At 39.2% G+C, this 14,771-nt stretch overlaps 1 protein-coding gene across 1 annotated transcript; it reads right to left on the reverse strand.

The window, feature by feature from the left end:
• Positions 1 to 5,310: 5,310 nt before the first annotated feature.
• LOC121732988 (annulin-like) lies at positions 5,311 to 13,181 on the reverse strand. Its single transcript, XM_042123049.1, has 11 exons — positions 13,070 to 13,181; positions 12,573 to 12,854; positions 12,019 to 12,170; positions 11,549 to 11,798; positions 11,158 to 11,282; positions 10,744 to 10,929; positions 9,769 to 9,864; positions 8,953 to 9,138; positions 7,119 to 7,319; positions 5,684 to 5,911; positions 5,311 to 5,467 (listed from the first exon to the last, which is right to left on the reverse strand). The coding sequence occupies exons 1-11, from the start codon at positions 13,131 to 13,133 to the stop codon at positions 5,333 to 5,335; spliced, it is 1,905 nt and encodes a 634-aa protein (XP_041978983.1). The 5' UTR covers positions 13,134 to 13,181; the 3' UTR covers positions 5,311 to 5,332.
• Between the last annotated feature and the right edge of the window lie 1,590 nt (positions 13,182 to 14,771).

A 14,771-nucleotide genomic window follows, 5' to 3' on the forward strand; every position in this document is an offset into this window, starting at 1 on the left:
TTTTCCTATAATATTATTTAGTTGATTGACAGTCTTAATTACGTTACGAGTAACCTGAAGTTTTGGAATAGTGGGCCTGAGGGTTGGATCTGTATCAGTGTATTTAATTAGCATTTCCTCGAACAAATTTTCAGTTTCCTGTATCTCTCTTGAATTATTAGGATACGTAGGTGGTCCGTTAGTGGGCTCTGTATGTAGTGTGATTGTATGTTCAATGGTATCAATAAAGTTTGGTGGGGTATTTAATTGATGTGGTGATAAGGTAGACGGCAGTTGTTGAGATGGGATGTCCATGGGAGAAAGACAGTTAGCTTGTATGTTGTATGTACTTTGGTTTAGAACTGCTTCTTGGGTATCGTTAGATGCTTCTATTTGAGCTATTTCTGCAACTGATTGTTTTATTTGTTCTCTTACTTGAACTGATAATCTATTGTTTTTATGGATGACTCTGATTTGATCAGAAAGTCTTTGTTCGGAGATGTGGCTTAGTTCTGGGAAAGTTTCTATAAATTTTTGACAGAGTAATGGTCTAAAGGCTGTGAGGTTTGATTCGCATGATGTGACGATGTAGTAACAACGGAGGAGCTCTCTGTTAATAAGGTCAGTCCATTTCATCCGTTGCCTACATTTGCCAGCGAGGGTGGTTGCAGGAAGCATTTCCTGCAAAACACTTCTTGCTGGTGTGTTGGTGAGGTGATGTTGTGAAATATTGTGATCTACGGAATGAAGATAATTTATAAGTTTATTAATTAACATAATATTATTGTCCATATATGATAGAAATGTAAACACTAAAATACTATCTAAAATATACAGATATATTATATATACAAACTTTAAATATAAAACTATAGAAAGAAAAACTTGCCCAAGTCGTCACCATCAGGCAGAGTGCCCAGCAAGCTGACAGCATTGCCACGTTGGATGGCAATTGCTATCCGCTGTGCCAGGTAGCTCCCAGCTCTGGGGTCTCGGGTGGCTTCAACAAGCTTCTTAGATATTCCTCTTAAAAGCTTATGTGCCCCCGGACCCCATGCGCTGCAGAGTTTCCACCCCAAACGGTTCAAATATAAGATCTCCGCTGAGGTTCTCATATTTGCGCCGCTTGAGGTTCTCTGCTTGGTTTGCGGCTGCGCCCGCACAGCTCGAGGTGCTCTGAATATGGGACGAGGCGAGTGTGTCGACACAAGTAGCGTCCCACACAAGGGCCCGACCCACATTCCAGGGCACCAGGGTCATTCCATCGGGTCTCTTGCCATCGTCGCGCGCCAAACCGGAGGGCTCCAGTATCGCTGGCACGCCGGCAGTGACAAGAGCCCGACGAATGAGGTCATTCAGGTTGTGATGCCGTGAAAAGCGTCCGGCACTTCGCGAGCAGCACAACCCGTGGTGACCATAGCTGTCAACGCGCGCGCCGCAAACACACTGATGGGGGACGACATGGGGGACACCAAGACGCAGGGCAGTGGCAAGACGGAATGTATTACGGTCCAGCAATGTTCCTGTGTTTTTAGATGGCAGTGCCTGCAGCCAAGCTCCCGACTCCCACCTCTCCACGGCCAAAAGACGAGCCCGTTCTACGGCGCTGGTAGACGTGTTAAACAGTTTATTACGCACCAGTTCGCAGATGGGCTCGTCCCAGAGCCTTTGGGAAGATGTGTTCTTGGGAACCTCGCTGCCGGCACTAGCAATGTCCCAGGCATCCTTGGCCTCGTCCGCAAAGGGAATGACGAATGGGCAAGATGAGGGCTCTAAGATTTTGGCTATTACTGCGCGATTTGCGTGGACCGAGGACAAGAACGCCGGTAAAGCTGTGTCCGATGTTTTTCGTATTCCCAGGCCACCGAACCTTACTGGTAGTGTAGCTTGGGTCCAGGAACGTTCATCAAATTTTATGTTTAAAATTGTGGAAAGCGTATGCTTTAGGGTGTCATCTAAGCTATGGAGAAGTTCTGGGAACTTCCAGAGCTGACAACACCGCAAAGCATACGTAAATTTTGGAACGAATAAACAATATCGAATCAGAGTAAATGCCATGTGACTGTTAATTTGGAGAAGACGATCTAAACTTTCACTAAAATTCCGTGTTTTTTCATTTATATAGTCCGGAAAAGAATCGGCTAGAACAGGTGAACCCAAGAGAAAAAGTGCACTCTTCTCAATCACTGATAATTCTGGGGCGACGGCCTTGAAACTGGATATTATCTCATCTCTATCCCCACAATCATCAGGGACAAAAAGTTCACACTTCCCCAGGTTCAAATCTAGGCCTATAATTTTGAATTCGCGAATCAGAGTCTGAAAATCCGAAAGAACTGTAGATGCGTCGCTGGCAAGGGTCCCGTCATCTAGATACCACACGTTGAATTTGGAATTTAGGAGTTCGATGACCGGGTGAATAGCTAGACTGAAAATTGCTGGACCTAGAGGGTCGCCCTGTTGACAGCCAACTTCAGACTGGATTAAGTGGTTCTGGTAAATGAGTTTGAAGGGAATGAAGTATATTATTTTCTAAGAAACTCGTAGACGGAGTGATGTCAGAGATGGGCACAGGGTGAGTAGCATTTGCTTCCCGTGTAGCATCATTTGACATTGGTGATAATGTTGTAGATCGTGATATTGATGAGTTGATATCGATCATGTATGATTTTGGCGATGACTGAGGTGTTGAAAACAAGCTGATAGATGAAGTGGGTGATGTAGCGTACGAGTGTGAGTTGATCGTTGTTGTAACGACTTTATCTGCAGCAGTGTTAGACTGGGCAGATAGATGCGATACGGTGTCCCCCCCAGAATACGAGGGACAGCCCGGACCCGAGGGCCCGGGGCGGGATTCTCCATTGCTTTTCGCGCCGGTACCCGCCTGGGGTATATTCCTATTACGTAGTCGCATTTCATAAAATCTAAAATATTAACATAAATGAAGAGTTAACCAAAAAGGAAAGACAGTATGAGAAGAAATAAAGGTAGTGAAAAATAGACGAAACAAAACAAAACGGTGTAAAACACAAGAATCGACAATTAAAAAGATGGTGAAAATGATAGTGAAAAGAAAGAAAGAGCCGACGATCAGCCACGTGGGTACCTCACCCCGAAGAGAGTGGGGTGGCGCACCCAAGTGTTGCCCGGGGACACCAACTAGGAGGGACCGGCTTCACCCCCTTATTATTATTATTATTATTATATTTTATTAATTTTAATTTTTTCCATAGTTAATTAATATTAGACGGGCCTGGGATCTCGGTCTATTCTGAGAGTACGAATAACGCTGAGGCCTGAGACGCTTTAATGGTACATACAATAATTGTATACCTAATTACTTCAGTATCAGTAAATTCAGTGACTTGTGTAAGTGCAGTTTTGGTGTTTTATTATTGTACCCATCGAAGAAATTGATCAAATCAAATCAAAATATTTTTATTCAGAGTTATTTTTTACAAAAACTTTACCGAACGTCGATACTAAGGTGCCTACCACCGGTTCGGGAACTAACCCGGCGAGAAGAACCGGCGTAAGAAAACGGCGATTCACAGGTTCGGTCGGATGATAGCACAATATGCTCGACTCGATTTTGTTTACAGCAGACAGTTGCACAATTATAATTCATGGTGGCAATCATCGTCATGGCCCAAGCTGGCAAGAGCTTAAATACAAAGTCAAGAACTATAAAACTTATCTACTCAATACACATGTATAGAAAGTTGTAACACCTTTAAAATCGGGTCAATTCAGACCGCGACGCGACAATGTGAGGCGAGGCGCGGTATATATAACGTATGGATTTGACAGATTTTAATATGCTTCTACGCGTCGCGTTGCCGGCTGAATCAACGCTAAAGGTAAATTCAGACCGCAATGCGTCACGTAGATGCATTTCTAGATATTTTGTACTGAATTGACAGATTTCAATTGCGCGAGAGCCGAGATGTCTTGCAAATCTTTCAAATTAATACTTTAGAAATGCATCTACGCGTCACGTTGCGGTCTGAAAGGACCCTTTTTTTGTTAAAGAAGGCAGGTCGCTGTAGCCCTGACGTCACTGCGACCCATGAGGATCTATTGTGACTCCTTCACACTAAAGTATCGTCCCCAACCCAATACTGCTCATAAATTGAACGATGTGGTTGGGGTTGGTGCCACGAATTTCCTCGGTGGATGAGTATTCGTGGCGACCAAAGTGCCTGTACCTGCTCTGTAGTAGAGCAGAATAGTCGAGGAGAAGGTGAATTGACCCTTAAGCTTAAATCAGACTGCAACGCGACGCGTAGGCGTAGATGCATTTTTTTTATACTGAATTGACAGATTTCAATTGCATGAGACGTCTTGCAAGTCCATACAAAAGAAATGCATTTACCCGTTGCGTCGCGGTCTGAATCAACCCTAAGTCATAAATAGTTAAAGATTAAGCAGCTACTATGCAGCTACCACAACTAACATTGCCTCCTATATTTCCCCTTCTTTGTAGTAAAATATGAAGTAGCGTACTACACCCTATGATTTAATAAAAACACCAAGAGATACAGCGTGATACGTGTAGTATCGTTTTATATGAAGGATGGAGCCCCGGCCACTTGACCGCAACAGATGGCCCTCTCTCGATACACCCTAGTGTCGTACATAACTATATTGCTATTTAATAGCAGCTTCCATAAAGGTTTAAGTTTTTTTATGATAACTATATTATGCTGTATCCGACTTACATACTTATATAGGTAATTTTACTGTGATGTACTAAACTGTAAGTATTGCTAGGAGTAAAGAACACAATGTACTATCAGAGAAGTTGATTCCTAGTCAGTTGACAGACCAAATTACGTTGGTTCGCCATCTGACTAGGAATCAACTTCCCTGATTGTACTATCAGAAAAGTTGATTCCTAGGCAGATGGGAGACCTACGTAGTTTGGGCGCGTTATGTCAAACCCAGCCGACAGATCATAATCAACATTGAATGGTAGTACAACATTTGCAAAATTTTATTCTGAATAAAAAAAATGAGTTTGAGTTTGAATTGACATAAGTCGAACATTTGACATAGGACTGTCAACTGCATAAGAAGCAATTTCTTCGATGGTACATAAAAATGTTCCTGAGACAAAAAATACAATACATTTTTTTTAAAACTTATATTACTTATATTTTAAATACATAACAAGCAATAAGTGTAAAAAGGGGCTAGGTTAAACTTATATTGCTATACGTTGATTTATATTGCACACATGTGCTGATTGCCACCTCCAGTTTTCCTATCTTATAATAAATAACTCTCTCTCTCTCTCCCTCTCTATCTGTCTCTGTGTACAGTTTTTACTAATTATAATTATTTTCACGAATTAAAGTATAAGCGTGGTGTAGCCTTCGGGATAGTGTAGCTCGTCAGAAGAGAATTGAGCCCGGACGATGTAACGTCCAGGGCTTAGATGCGGTACCTTCATAGTCGCTTGGGCCGCCTGTCCCGGCGGTATCTTCTGAAATGAAAAAAGCTGGTTAACAATAAGTTTTAGACTGGCCATAGACGGACCGACGGCCATAGACGGACGGAAAAATGGTGATTGCTGAGCACTATTAAAGACATTTTTATGATAATAGCAACGAAACATTGGCTCCAGGCTTTGTAAGTAGAGTTCAGTCTGTCTGTATGCGCTGCCAATCTTTTGGCAGCAATATAAGTAGTAAGTACCCACCTGATTAAGTTTGATTTCTTCCTCTATCTGTGATGCAATATGGACCCTAAACTTTCCGTTATTCAAAGCAATCGGCAGAGGATTCGTTAGCTCCAACGTCAACGTCTCCGACCCATCAAACTCAATGTTTACTTTAGGATTCCTGACTCTAAATTTGAACGGTTCCGACATATAATAATCAAAGTGTATTTCTGCTATATTTGCTTCGCATTGGACTCTGAAATAATTCTGTAAAATATAAAAACGCAACATTGTAAATACCATTTGAGCTTTCATACTACTTTATAAAAAATAAGGGGGCAAACGAGCAAAGGGTCACCTGATGGAGAGCAACAACCGTCGCTAGCCGTAAGGACACTCTCAAAATCAGAAGCATTGTAGGATCTGCTCTTCTATGGGATATTTTCGCTTAGAGGCTGACATATACATGTGAATTGTAAGCCTCTAAGAGTGAGCAGAGTTGAGGCAAGAGACACACTTTCGCATTCATAATAATCATTTTAGCATGGATAGTATATACACGGTGTAACAAAACTATAGGTCTACCAGAATCTGATGGCAAATTTTGACGGCAGATTTTCAAAATATATCCTTGATCATTGGATTTTTTTTTATATTTCCATGTTTCACATACAGAATAAGCCGCTTTTAGGACAAAAAGGACCAAAATGTTTTATTTCAACTACCCCGGTATTGATAGAGTCAATTTATTTTCTCACTTTTTGCCATCAGTATCTGGTAGACCTATAAGTGATATTACTTTAGGGTGTTCCTTTGTAAAAGTAGCAGCACTGAAAGAGCTTTTTTTTCACTTTTGTATAGAAAAAATCATGACGCTGGGGTGCTTGCCCATACAAATCGCAAAAAATGTTGCTCTTTCAGCGCTGCTACCTTCATAGTGAACTTTATACAGGGTGCAATTAAACCTTCCTGCCAAAATTTTATATATTGATCCTTGTTAAAAATAAAAATACATGTATTTTTTCTTTTATAATCACTCAGTACTAAAATGTTGAGAAATAGCTTCCGAAAGTTATCCTAAAAAACACTACAATTAATGGACACGACGCGTCGCCCGCGCGTGATGTGACCCCGCGCGCGCCCCTCCCCGCATTACCCCCTCTCATTCCCCCGCGCCACGAGTGACCGTTCTACAACGATTTTAAATAGGATAAAATATGTCATTGAAAAAAATAACACCCAATTTTTTTTTTATTAAATGGACTCTCCTAGTGATACCTAAGCCCTGCAAAAATTTGGCAGGAAGGTTTAAATGCACCCTGTATAAGGAACACATACACACCCTAAAGTATTATCAATTAGTTTTGTTACACCTTGTTGACGTTAGCCCATTAATCCCCAAGCGGCGCCGCATAACATTTGAAAATCTATTGTGTCTGCGATTCCCACGATCGAGGTATTACAGATCGCGTACCTGCTCGACCAGCTTTTCATAATAGTCCTCAAAGGTCACCATCACGCTGACCTTGGTCTTCTGTTCTGGCTTGAGGTGAACGTCGAACGCTTGGCGCTTAACACTGCTGGCGAAGCGACCGGTGTACGTTTCTGTGCTCAAATCGAGCCTCCCAGTTACATGATGGGAACTGGTGGTCGATTGATTCTTTATGTTCAACACCTGCAAACGAACATTCTTTACTAGATGACGCCTGCAATTCGTTGGGCCAAAATACGTTTATCGCGCGGGTACATTTTTCGGGATAAAAGTATCCTATGTCCTTTCGTGGGACACAAAGTATCTCCATACTAGTGTTGGTAAAAATAGCATTAGCAATAATAATTAATTGCTAAATGCCTATTAGCAATAATTAAATTAATCGTACTTGCTAAAAAATACGATTGTTAATATTATCGTGCGCAGCAACAGTCTGCGATCATGATAAAAATCACGTGCGCCCTGTTTCGCACCGCGGTGCTAACTGTTAATGAATTGCTATTTTTCACTCGACGAAATAATACACGACGCGAGCGGTGTAATGCGAACCGATAATTCACGATTTTTAGCAAATAGCAAAGCAATAATACTTAGCATGCTGTGACATCAAAATTAGCATGTTAATGAAATTAATAGAAAATAGCATTAATTCCCATTACTACTCCATACCAAACAGCAAAATCGGTTCAGTGTTTGAGGCGTGAACAGGTAACAGACAGACAGACACACTTTCACATTTATTAGTATGGAATTATGGATGGATTAGTATGGATCTACAACTTCAAAGAAATTATTACTTTTCAAGCTTCGAATCCGGTACAATCTGATCCGCCTTTGAACAAATATGGTACCTCTTACTCTGCCTACTTTGTGTGATATATTATGTGCTAGCTAGGAAGTGGAAGTCTGAACTTAGTCATACCTAGTATTTCTTCTTGAGATATATGATGCAAGTATCTGCTTAATCACCCACAAAGGAAAAAGCAGGAAAATAAGCTATTTAATACACTAAATATTATAGTAAAAATAAGATTTTATTTTCGTATATTGGGGTCTCCAAACAGTCTTACATGAATATTAGTAAAGTATGCAATTATAATATTTACTAAATGTAGAACCAACAGCGGTGACCACAGATGAATAATTTGTGTGTCAATTGTGTGTTAAGTGTGTTTGTTAATAATAGTTAAAATAGTAGTAAAATTCAATTTAGTATAATTTTAAGTGTAATGTTTGTAAATTATTTATTGAAGAGGAATGCAAGGTTTTAATTATTTATAAAATGTAAATTTTTAAGTCTATCTATAAGACATTTTTTATATTTGGCATGTTTGAGAGCAAATATGTCTATATCATTGAAATGATTATTAAAGTTACGTACTATTCGAGTAATGGGGGATCGCATACCTGTGTTGGTTTGGCTAAATGGAGTAGCAAAAAAGTTATACTGTTTTCTTGAATGCGATCTAACAGGTACCCTGTAGCACAGTTTGTTAATTAAGAAATTGCAATCGTATTTATTATTACAAAGGTCGTAAAGCATCATTGCTTCCAGTTGTAGAGGTCTTGATTATAGATCAAGTAATTTATGTTTGTCCAGCAGATCGTTGTAGGGAATTCGATTTTTGAAACATTTGTACTGCAAGATGGAATAGAAAGATAGTTTCTGTTCTAGTTTACAGTCTACAATTATTATTATTCGTACCAATTTTAAGGGTAACTAGGTCGTAATCATAAAGTCGTAAAATTGGACTTCAAGTTCATATAACTGGGGACAGGATAGCACAGTACCTATTTAAGTCTTTAGAGAACTCACCACTTCAAAGCCTTGTCCGATCATAACATCCCCGAAGGGCTGAATCTCAAACTTGACATCCTTATTGAGATCTTCAATTTGATAATATTCCCGATATTTTTCACTTTCAGACTTCACCAGAGCCTTTAAAAACGTTTCTCTCTCGCGTATACTGCCTTCTGGTGATTTGTAACAATTTGTCAGGTCCTGAAAATGGAATAAAATTTAAAAAAAATGGAAAAGACGCAGCAAAATAATAAATTATTGTCGTCCGAAACTCAAAACGTACGATTACTCTTTACTTTATGTTACGGACGCTGCAGAAAATGTGTAAATTAATCCCACCCTCTTTCTTATGTCATTGATCCCACCAAAAACATAAAATATGTAAAAAAGGAGAGTCAAGTTCAATACAAAAATTATGCTTGTCAATGGGCTTCGCCATAATGGAGATCTAAATGAGTGCCAAGTTCTATGCAAATTCAAAATACGTATTTATAGGAACCCAATAATAAAGTAATAAAGTCTATTTCTTTGCTTTATTGAATATCTAGTAACAGTTGTTGTTATGAAAAAAATGTGAGATCTCAAAGTAGATTAAATTTGACTTGACCAGTTTTTATCAGAATTAAAATGTTCAATAATTTTATGAAATGACTGATGTAATGAAAAATCACAGTCCCGACTATGAATATATGTGATTTAACATACAGCATCGTTAAGTGTCATAGTTCCTGAGGATTTTTGAATTCTTACTACGAACAGCGTCGGTGCTGACTCCGAACTCTTGCGAATTCTCGTGAAGCAGTTCTAACTAGTGTGTTTAAGCATTCTCACCTCTCGTTCGTAACTCCCGATGGCTTTGGTTGAGATTTTTTGTCCAATAGAAGTAGTGTTCACTAACTGCACCTTTTTATCGGGGCCAATTTGTATCTAAAAAACGAGATGAAATGATTTTTTTCCAAATATGTAAAATGTAGTTCAGATAAATCGTGATTTCGCATTCTGGAGACAGAAAGCGTTTTACGAGGGTATTTCAGGCATCTTGACTTTTAATTCGTGTATAAAAACGAATAGCAGAAACTTAAGCATAAACAACTTTAACTGGGAACTGTCCAGAATCCAGAAGTTCGGTGGAAATTCGAAGTGCTGAATAAGAGGGAAAATATAACATGGAATGCTTATAAGTTAATGCGGCAGACAATTTAGCCGCCCATCTATTGCATTCTATCCACTCTAGCAAACGCAAATACATCTACTTTTCCACAACACAAAATCTTTTTCTGTATTGTAGCTTAAAAAAAGACTTTAAATATTCAGCGTAAGGTAGAGTAGGAGGTAATTTTTGGCCCAGAGTGCTTACTCAAAATGCCTGAAGTCACCAATTTCGATAGTGACGTTAAATGTCTTAAGAAGCGCTTACACTGGCAATAATTACGGCAATAATTGCTCGGCGACACGAACGGAGCGATCTGGAGCAATTAATGGAGCAATATGGGGAAATTTATTTCACATCGCTCAATGTCATATCGCTCAAATATTCGATGGCTACAATATTGAATTGCGCAATATTGTTGCTTGTTGCCGCAAATTGCTTGATGTAGTCGTGACGTCAAAGTTGACGAGAATTGACTGGAGTTGAGCAATTCTAGTTGCCCGTATAAGCGCACCATTAAATTTGCATGGGATTGGCAGCATCATGGCGCTTGCGATGCGTTTTGTCAATACATTTTTGACATCTAACTTAGTTATCGAAACTGGCGAAATTATTTTGACTAGAGGGGCCTGATTTCTGTTAAAAAATGGCGTTACCCAGTCAGCGTTGATCTCGGCGAAGACGAATTTGTTATCGTACGGAAGATCCATGTCTCCGTTATATATGGCTGCGAGGGACGCCGGCCCACACTGGAACTTCCCACTGGACATCTCCTGGGGAGTGGCATCGACGATCTGCCAACCGCTGTACTCGGTGCCCAGATCGGGACGAGTCATCCAAGCCTACAATCCAAAATGATTATTTTTACTCCAATTAGTACGCAAAGAATTAAGGTTTTCAATATTTTGCCATAAGGCTATGTAGCCGTATGGGGGTTTTCCTGTTAGGCTACTTAAGTCATATGTCACGATACACCAGTCATATTACGTCCGTTTGATACAAAAGACCCTACCATCCACCTAGTTACGAATAAGATATCTAAAATCCTTATTGCTAAGGCTACGTCTCACCTCATTCCAGACATGGAAGTTCCAAATTGATTCCTCGTCTTTCAGGATTATCAAGTCCCCGTTGTTGTCGTGAGCAGATGTGAAGCACGATACTGGACGGCAGGGAATACCTAAGGCTCTGAGGACTGAAAACATAAAATGGCGCTTTTATGTCAAATATTCCAAGCAAAATCAATGGTTTTCGATAGTAGATAGGTTGCAGTAGTAACCAGACAGGAGAGTTCAAAAACTTCTTGCACGTGCTTTTTGATTACTTTTAAGCTGTCCTTCAAATTTACGCATTACATTACATACGCTACACATTCGTAATGGCGTTTACATGCGTATAAGGTAAAATAGACCAACTATTATGGGCGGCGAGAAACCAGATGAAAGATTAATCAAAACTTACCTGTTGTCAAAGTACCCGCGAACACCCAACACTGAGCGTATCTCACGGGTTGTTTCGTTCCGTAATATTGTTGGATTATTTTTGAAGATCCGAACCAATCCATTGGAAGGGTGCCATCTGTGTATGGTGCATTCCACCGCCCAACCAATATTCCGTGATCTTCAGAAATCTCTCCTCTTATATCATTGTTCACAGCGGCCGATAGAGCTCGGGTTGTTGCGATTGGGTCTCCTCTAGCACGACCCTTGATCTGTAAAATTAGGACATATAGAATACCTAGTTCATTTACTTTGATGAAACACGTGCAGAATGTTATTTGGATGACATTATAGGATAGCGCGGTTGTGAAACGGTTGTCTTTTGAGTGACATTTTTTAAATATGTGCCCTATAGGTCTAACTTCGAAGTAATTTTTTTTAATAGTCTGCATGAGCTTGTTTTAAGGATAGTAACGTTTGAAATTTTCTTACCATGCCAATATTTTTCATCAAATACACAGCACAATCGAGTATATCCTTATCATATTGTGCGTAAGACCATCCTTTCCTCTTGATGTCATCGGAAGTTCCTACAAATATTACCCCATCATCATTTTCAACGTATTCTTCTCTATGATTGGCATCTGCAATATAGACGATATTCAATTAATGTTTGTTATGCAAATTCTTAATATTTATTATTTACAATTTTGTCTTGTTGAGTTATTGTAGTCTAAACGACGATAAAACTTAACTTATATAATTAAATTATGAAATTTCGTGCCTCTTTTTTGACTATAATGCCTGCTACAGACGGCAACGACATAACTGATCAGTTTTTACAGCCGTTTCATATAGAACTGAAATTAGGTTCATGCGCGTTGCATGAAACATAATATGTTTTTATAAAAGAAAGTAAAGCAAGCAATACCTAATGGGTGCATGAGATAAAGTACTATTTTAATTTTATTTTTGTCGCAAGTGCATGCATTTGCAATGCCATTTCTGTGATCGGACTGTGCAGTTCTACCGTAACTCATACCTACCCGCCATGTAGACGTTGTCATTTTCGCACCAAGGATTAAAGAGTATGTAAATAGGAAGAGGCAGAGTATAGTCAGACGATTCGATCCCAGCTTCAGTTTTAGTTGCTGTTTTGACTTGAATCGTCCATTTTGCCACGATGCAATCGGCAGGCGAAGACACAGACATCGTAATAAAAGTATCCGCTTGGCTCTTTAATACAGCGTTCCATCCTTTCTTTACCTCATTCTCGTCTTTCGAAAGCTGTATTTTGGCAGTGGTGTCATCAGAACGTATTTCTTCATCTGTTAAAAGAAAAGTAAATACAATTAATTATTCTCGCGATGATAACATAATAGTGACTATATTTTTCTAACCGTACATATGACATAATACATATTTAAATTTCTTGGAACAAGTAATTAATTTGCAAATCTTTCTATTTTATTTTTGTATGAACTTGTATGGACTCACACCTTACATATCGGAAGTTTTTCATGAAATAAAATTAAATCCAAACCTTCAACTTGCAACAGGATGGTCAGGTCGTCAGTTTTAACATTGAAGTGTCTGCTGAGTGCCATCTTCAACTGGAACGCTTGTCCCCGTCGAACCACCAGCCTTCGGTCATCTTTCCTTGTCATCAAATCGAATCTCCTCGTGTGATGATCCTCCCCATTGGTTTTAATACAGAAATCAATTCCTTCTACCACCAACTTCGTATTTTCTGAAAGTGGCAAGTGATTTTTATAGTGACAAAATAGAAGTTATACTGGAATTATTGCATTGTCAGTAAATAATTGGCTTTCAAGGCACGCAATGGCTTTCATGACGACGATGCGACGATGATTCCTAAGCAGGTGGCGGACCTAAGTAATTTGGTCGCGTTATGTCGAACCCATCCGACCGATAAGGTGCGACAAGGCTGGGCGGGGGCGTGCCGGGTAAAGAGAACTGTCAAAAATGTCTTTTTTAGGGTTCCGTACCCAAAGGGTAAACACGCGACCCTATTACTAAGACTTCGTTGTCTGTCCGTCCGTTTGTCTGTCTGTCTGTCTGTCCCCAGGCTGTAACTCAAGAACGGTAATAGCTAGAGAGTTGAAATTTTCACAGATTGTGTATATCTGTTGCAGGCTATAATAATAAATACTATAAAAAAAGGGGGGCCCATCCCATAAAACAAACGTTATTTCTTTGGCCTTTTTTGCCCTGTATCAGTAATGGCAAGAGGTAGGTACTTGAATTTTTCTCAAAGTCCTTAGTTAATTGTGTAATTTAATATTTAATAATAATATTAAAATAGAGTAAAAAAATGAAGGGGCTCCCATACAAAAAACACAATTTTTATTTTTCCTTGGGTACATAACTGCAGAAACATTAGTTTTTTGGTGACTCGCGGACCTAACTATTTGTTAGGCTATTGTCAAGTCAATGGTAGACGTATCTCGACCATAAATTTAATATATATTATATTAACTTTATGATCTCGACTCGGCATAACATAACCCAACCAAGCGACCTAGTTGCGCCAATTTCTAAAATCAAATCGATTTTTTTTATTTATGAGAAAGCGAGATATTTTGGCAACGGATTAAGTCCTCAGTCCAAAGGTCCTTTTATAAGGAAAACAAACCATTGGTATTCGGAGTAGGTAAAACAATAATATCTTTTTCCTTCCTCTGACCACACCAAGCACAACACTTCACTAATTTACTCTTCACTCCACCCATCGCTTCTGCTTTTTTACTTATCACTATAACTGCATTTATCACTTTAATTTCAACAAAATGATGACAATCTATTCAATCTTCACTCTATATCCTTTGACTTTCTGCATTTAACACTTTAACTTTGTTAAAATGAGCACAAAAATCGAAAATATTCCGTTTTTTGGTGAAATTATTTTTTTTAATTAGACACGAAATAACCGTTTACTTCTGAAACTTATTTACATCTGTGCATCGGGACTTTCTGTGTCATATTTTATCATTCATTCATTACATTCATGACCTATGGATTCCCCGGGAGTCACACTTGAATCACAGACTTTAGTCATTATTAACAGAAAGCTTGTGATGTAGAAAAGAGGCCAAGGTGATGTTAAAGGTATTTCGTCAAGGCGAGACCAAGAAAACAATTGTCATCTGAAGATTTCATAGGAAGGCTTTCAGTTTGAAACGATTGTCTACAATCCCCTACCCTATTCCCTTCCCTAACCTCCC

This window comes from Aricia agestis, chromosome 13 (genome assembly GCF_905147365.1).
Source record: "Aricia agestis chromosome 13, ilAriAges1.1, whole genome shotgun sequence".
Lineage (NCBI taxonomy): Eukaryota > Metazoa > Arthropoda > Insecta > Lepidoptera > Lycaenidae > Aricia > Aricia agestis.

Excerpts from the sequence above, each read along its gene's own strand:
- LOC121732988 (XM_042123049.1), bottom strand. The coding sequence starts at position 13,133 with ATGGCACTCAGCAGACACTTCAATGTTAAAACTGACGACCTGACCATC. Across the intron at positions 12,855-13,069 it reads CATCCTGTTGCAAGTTGAAG|ATGAAGAAATACGTTCTGAT; the intron begins GTTTGGATTTAA and ends TTCTTTTAACAG. Across the intron at positions 5,468-5,683 it reads AAGAAATCAAACTTAATCAG|AAGATACCGCCGGGACAGGC; the intron begins GTGGGTACTTAC and ends TTTTCATTTCAG.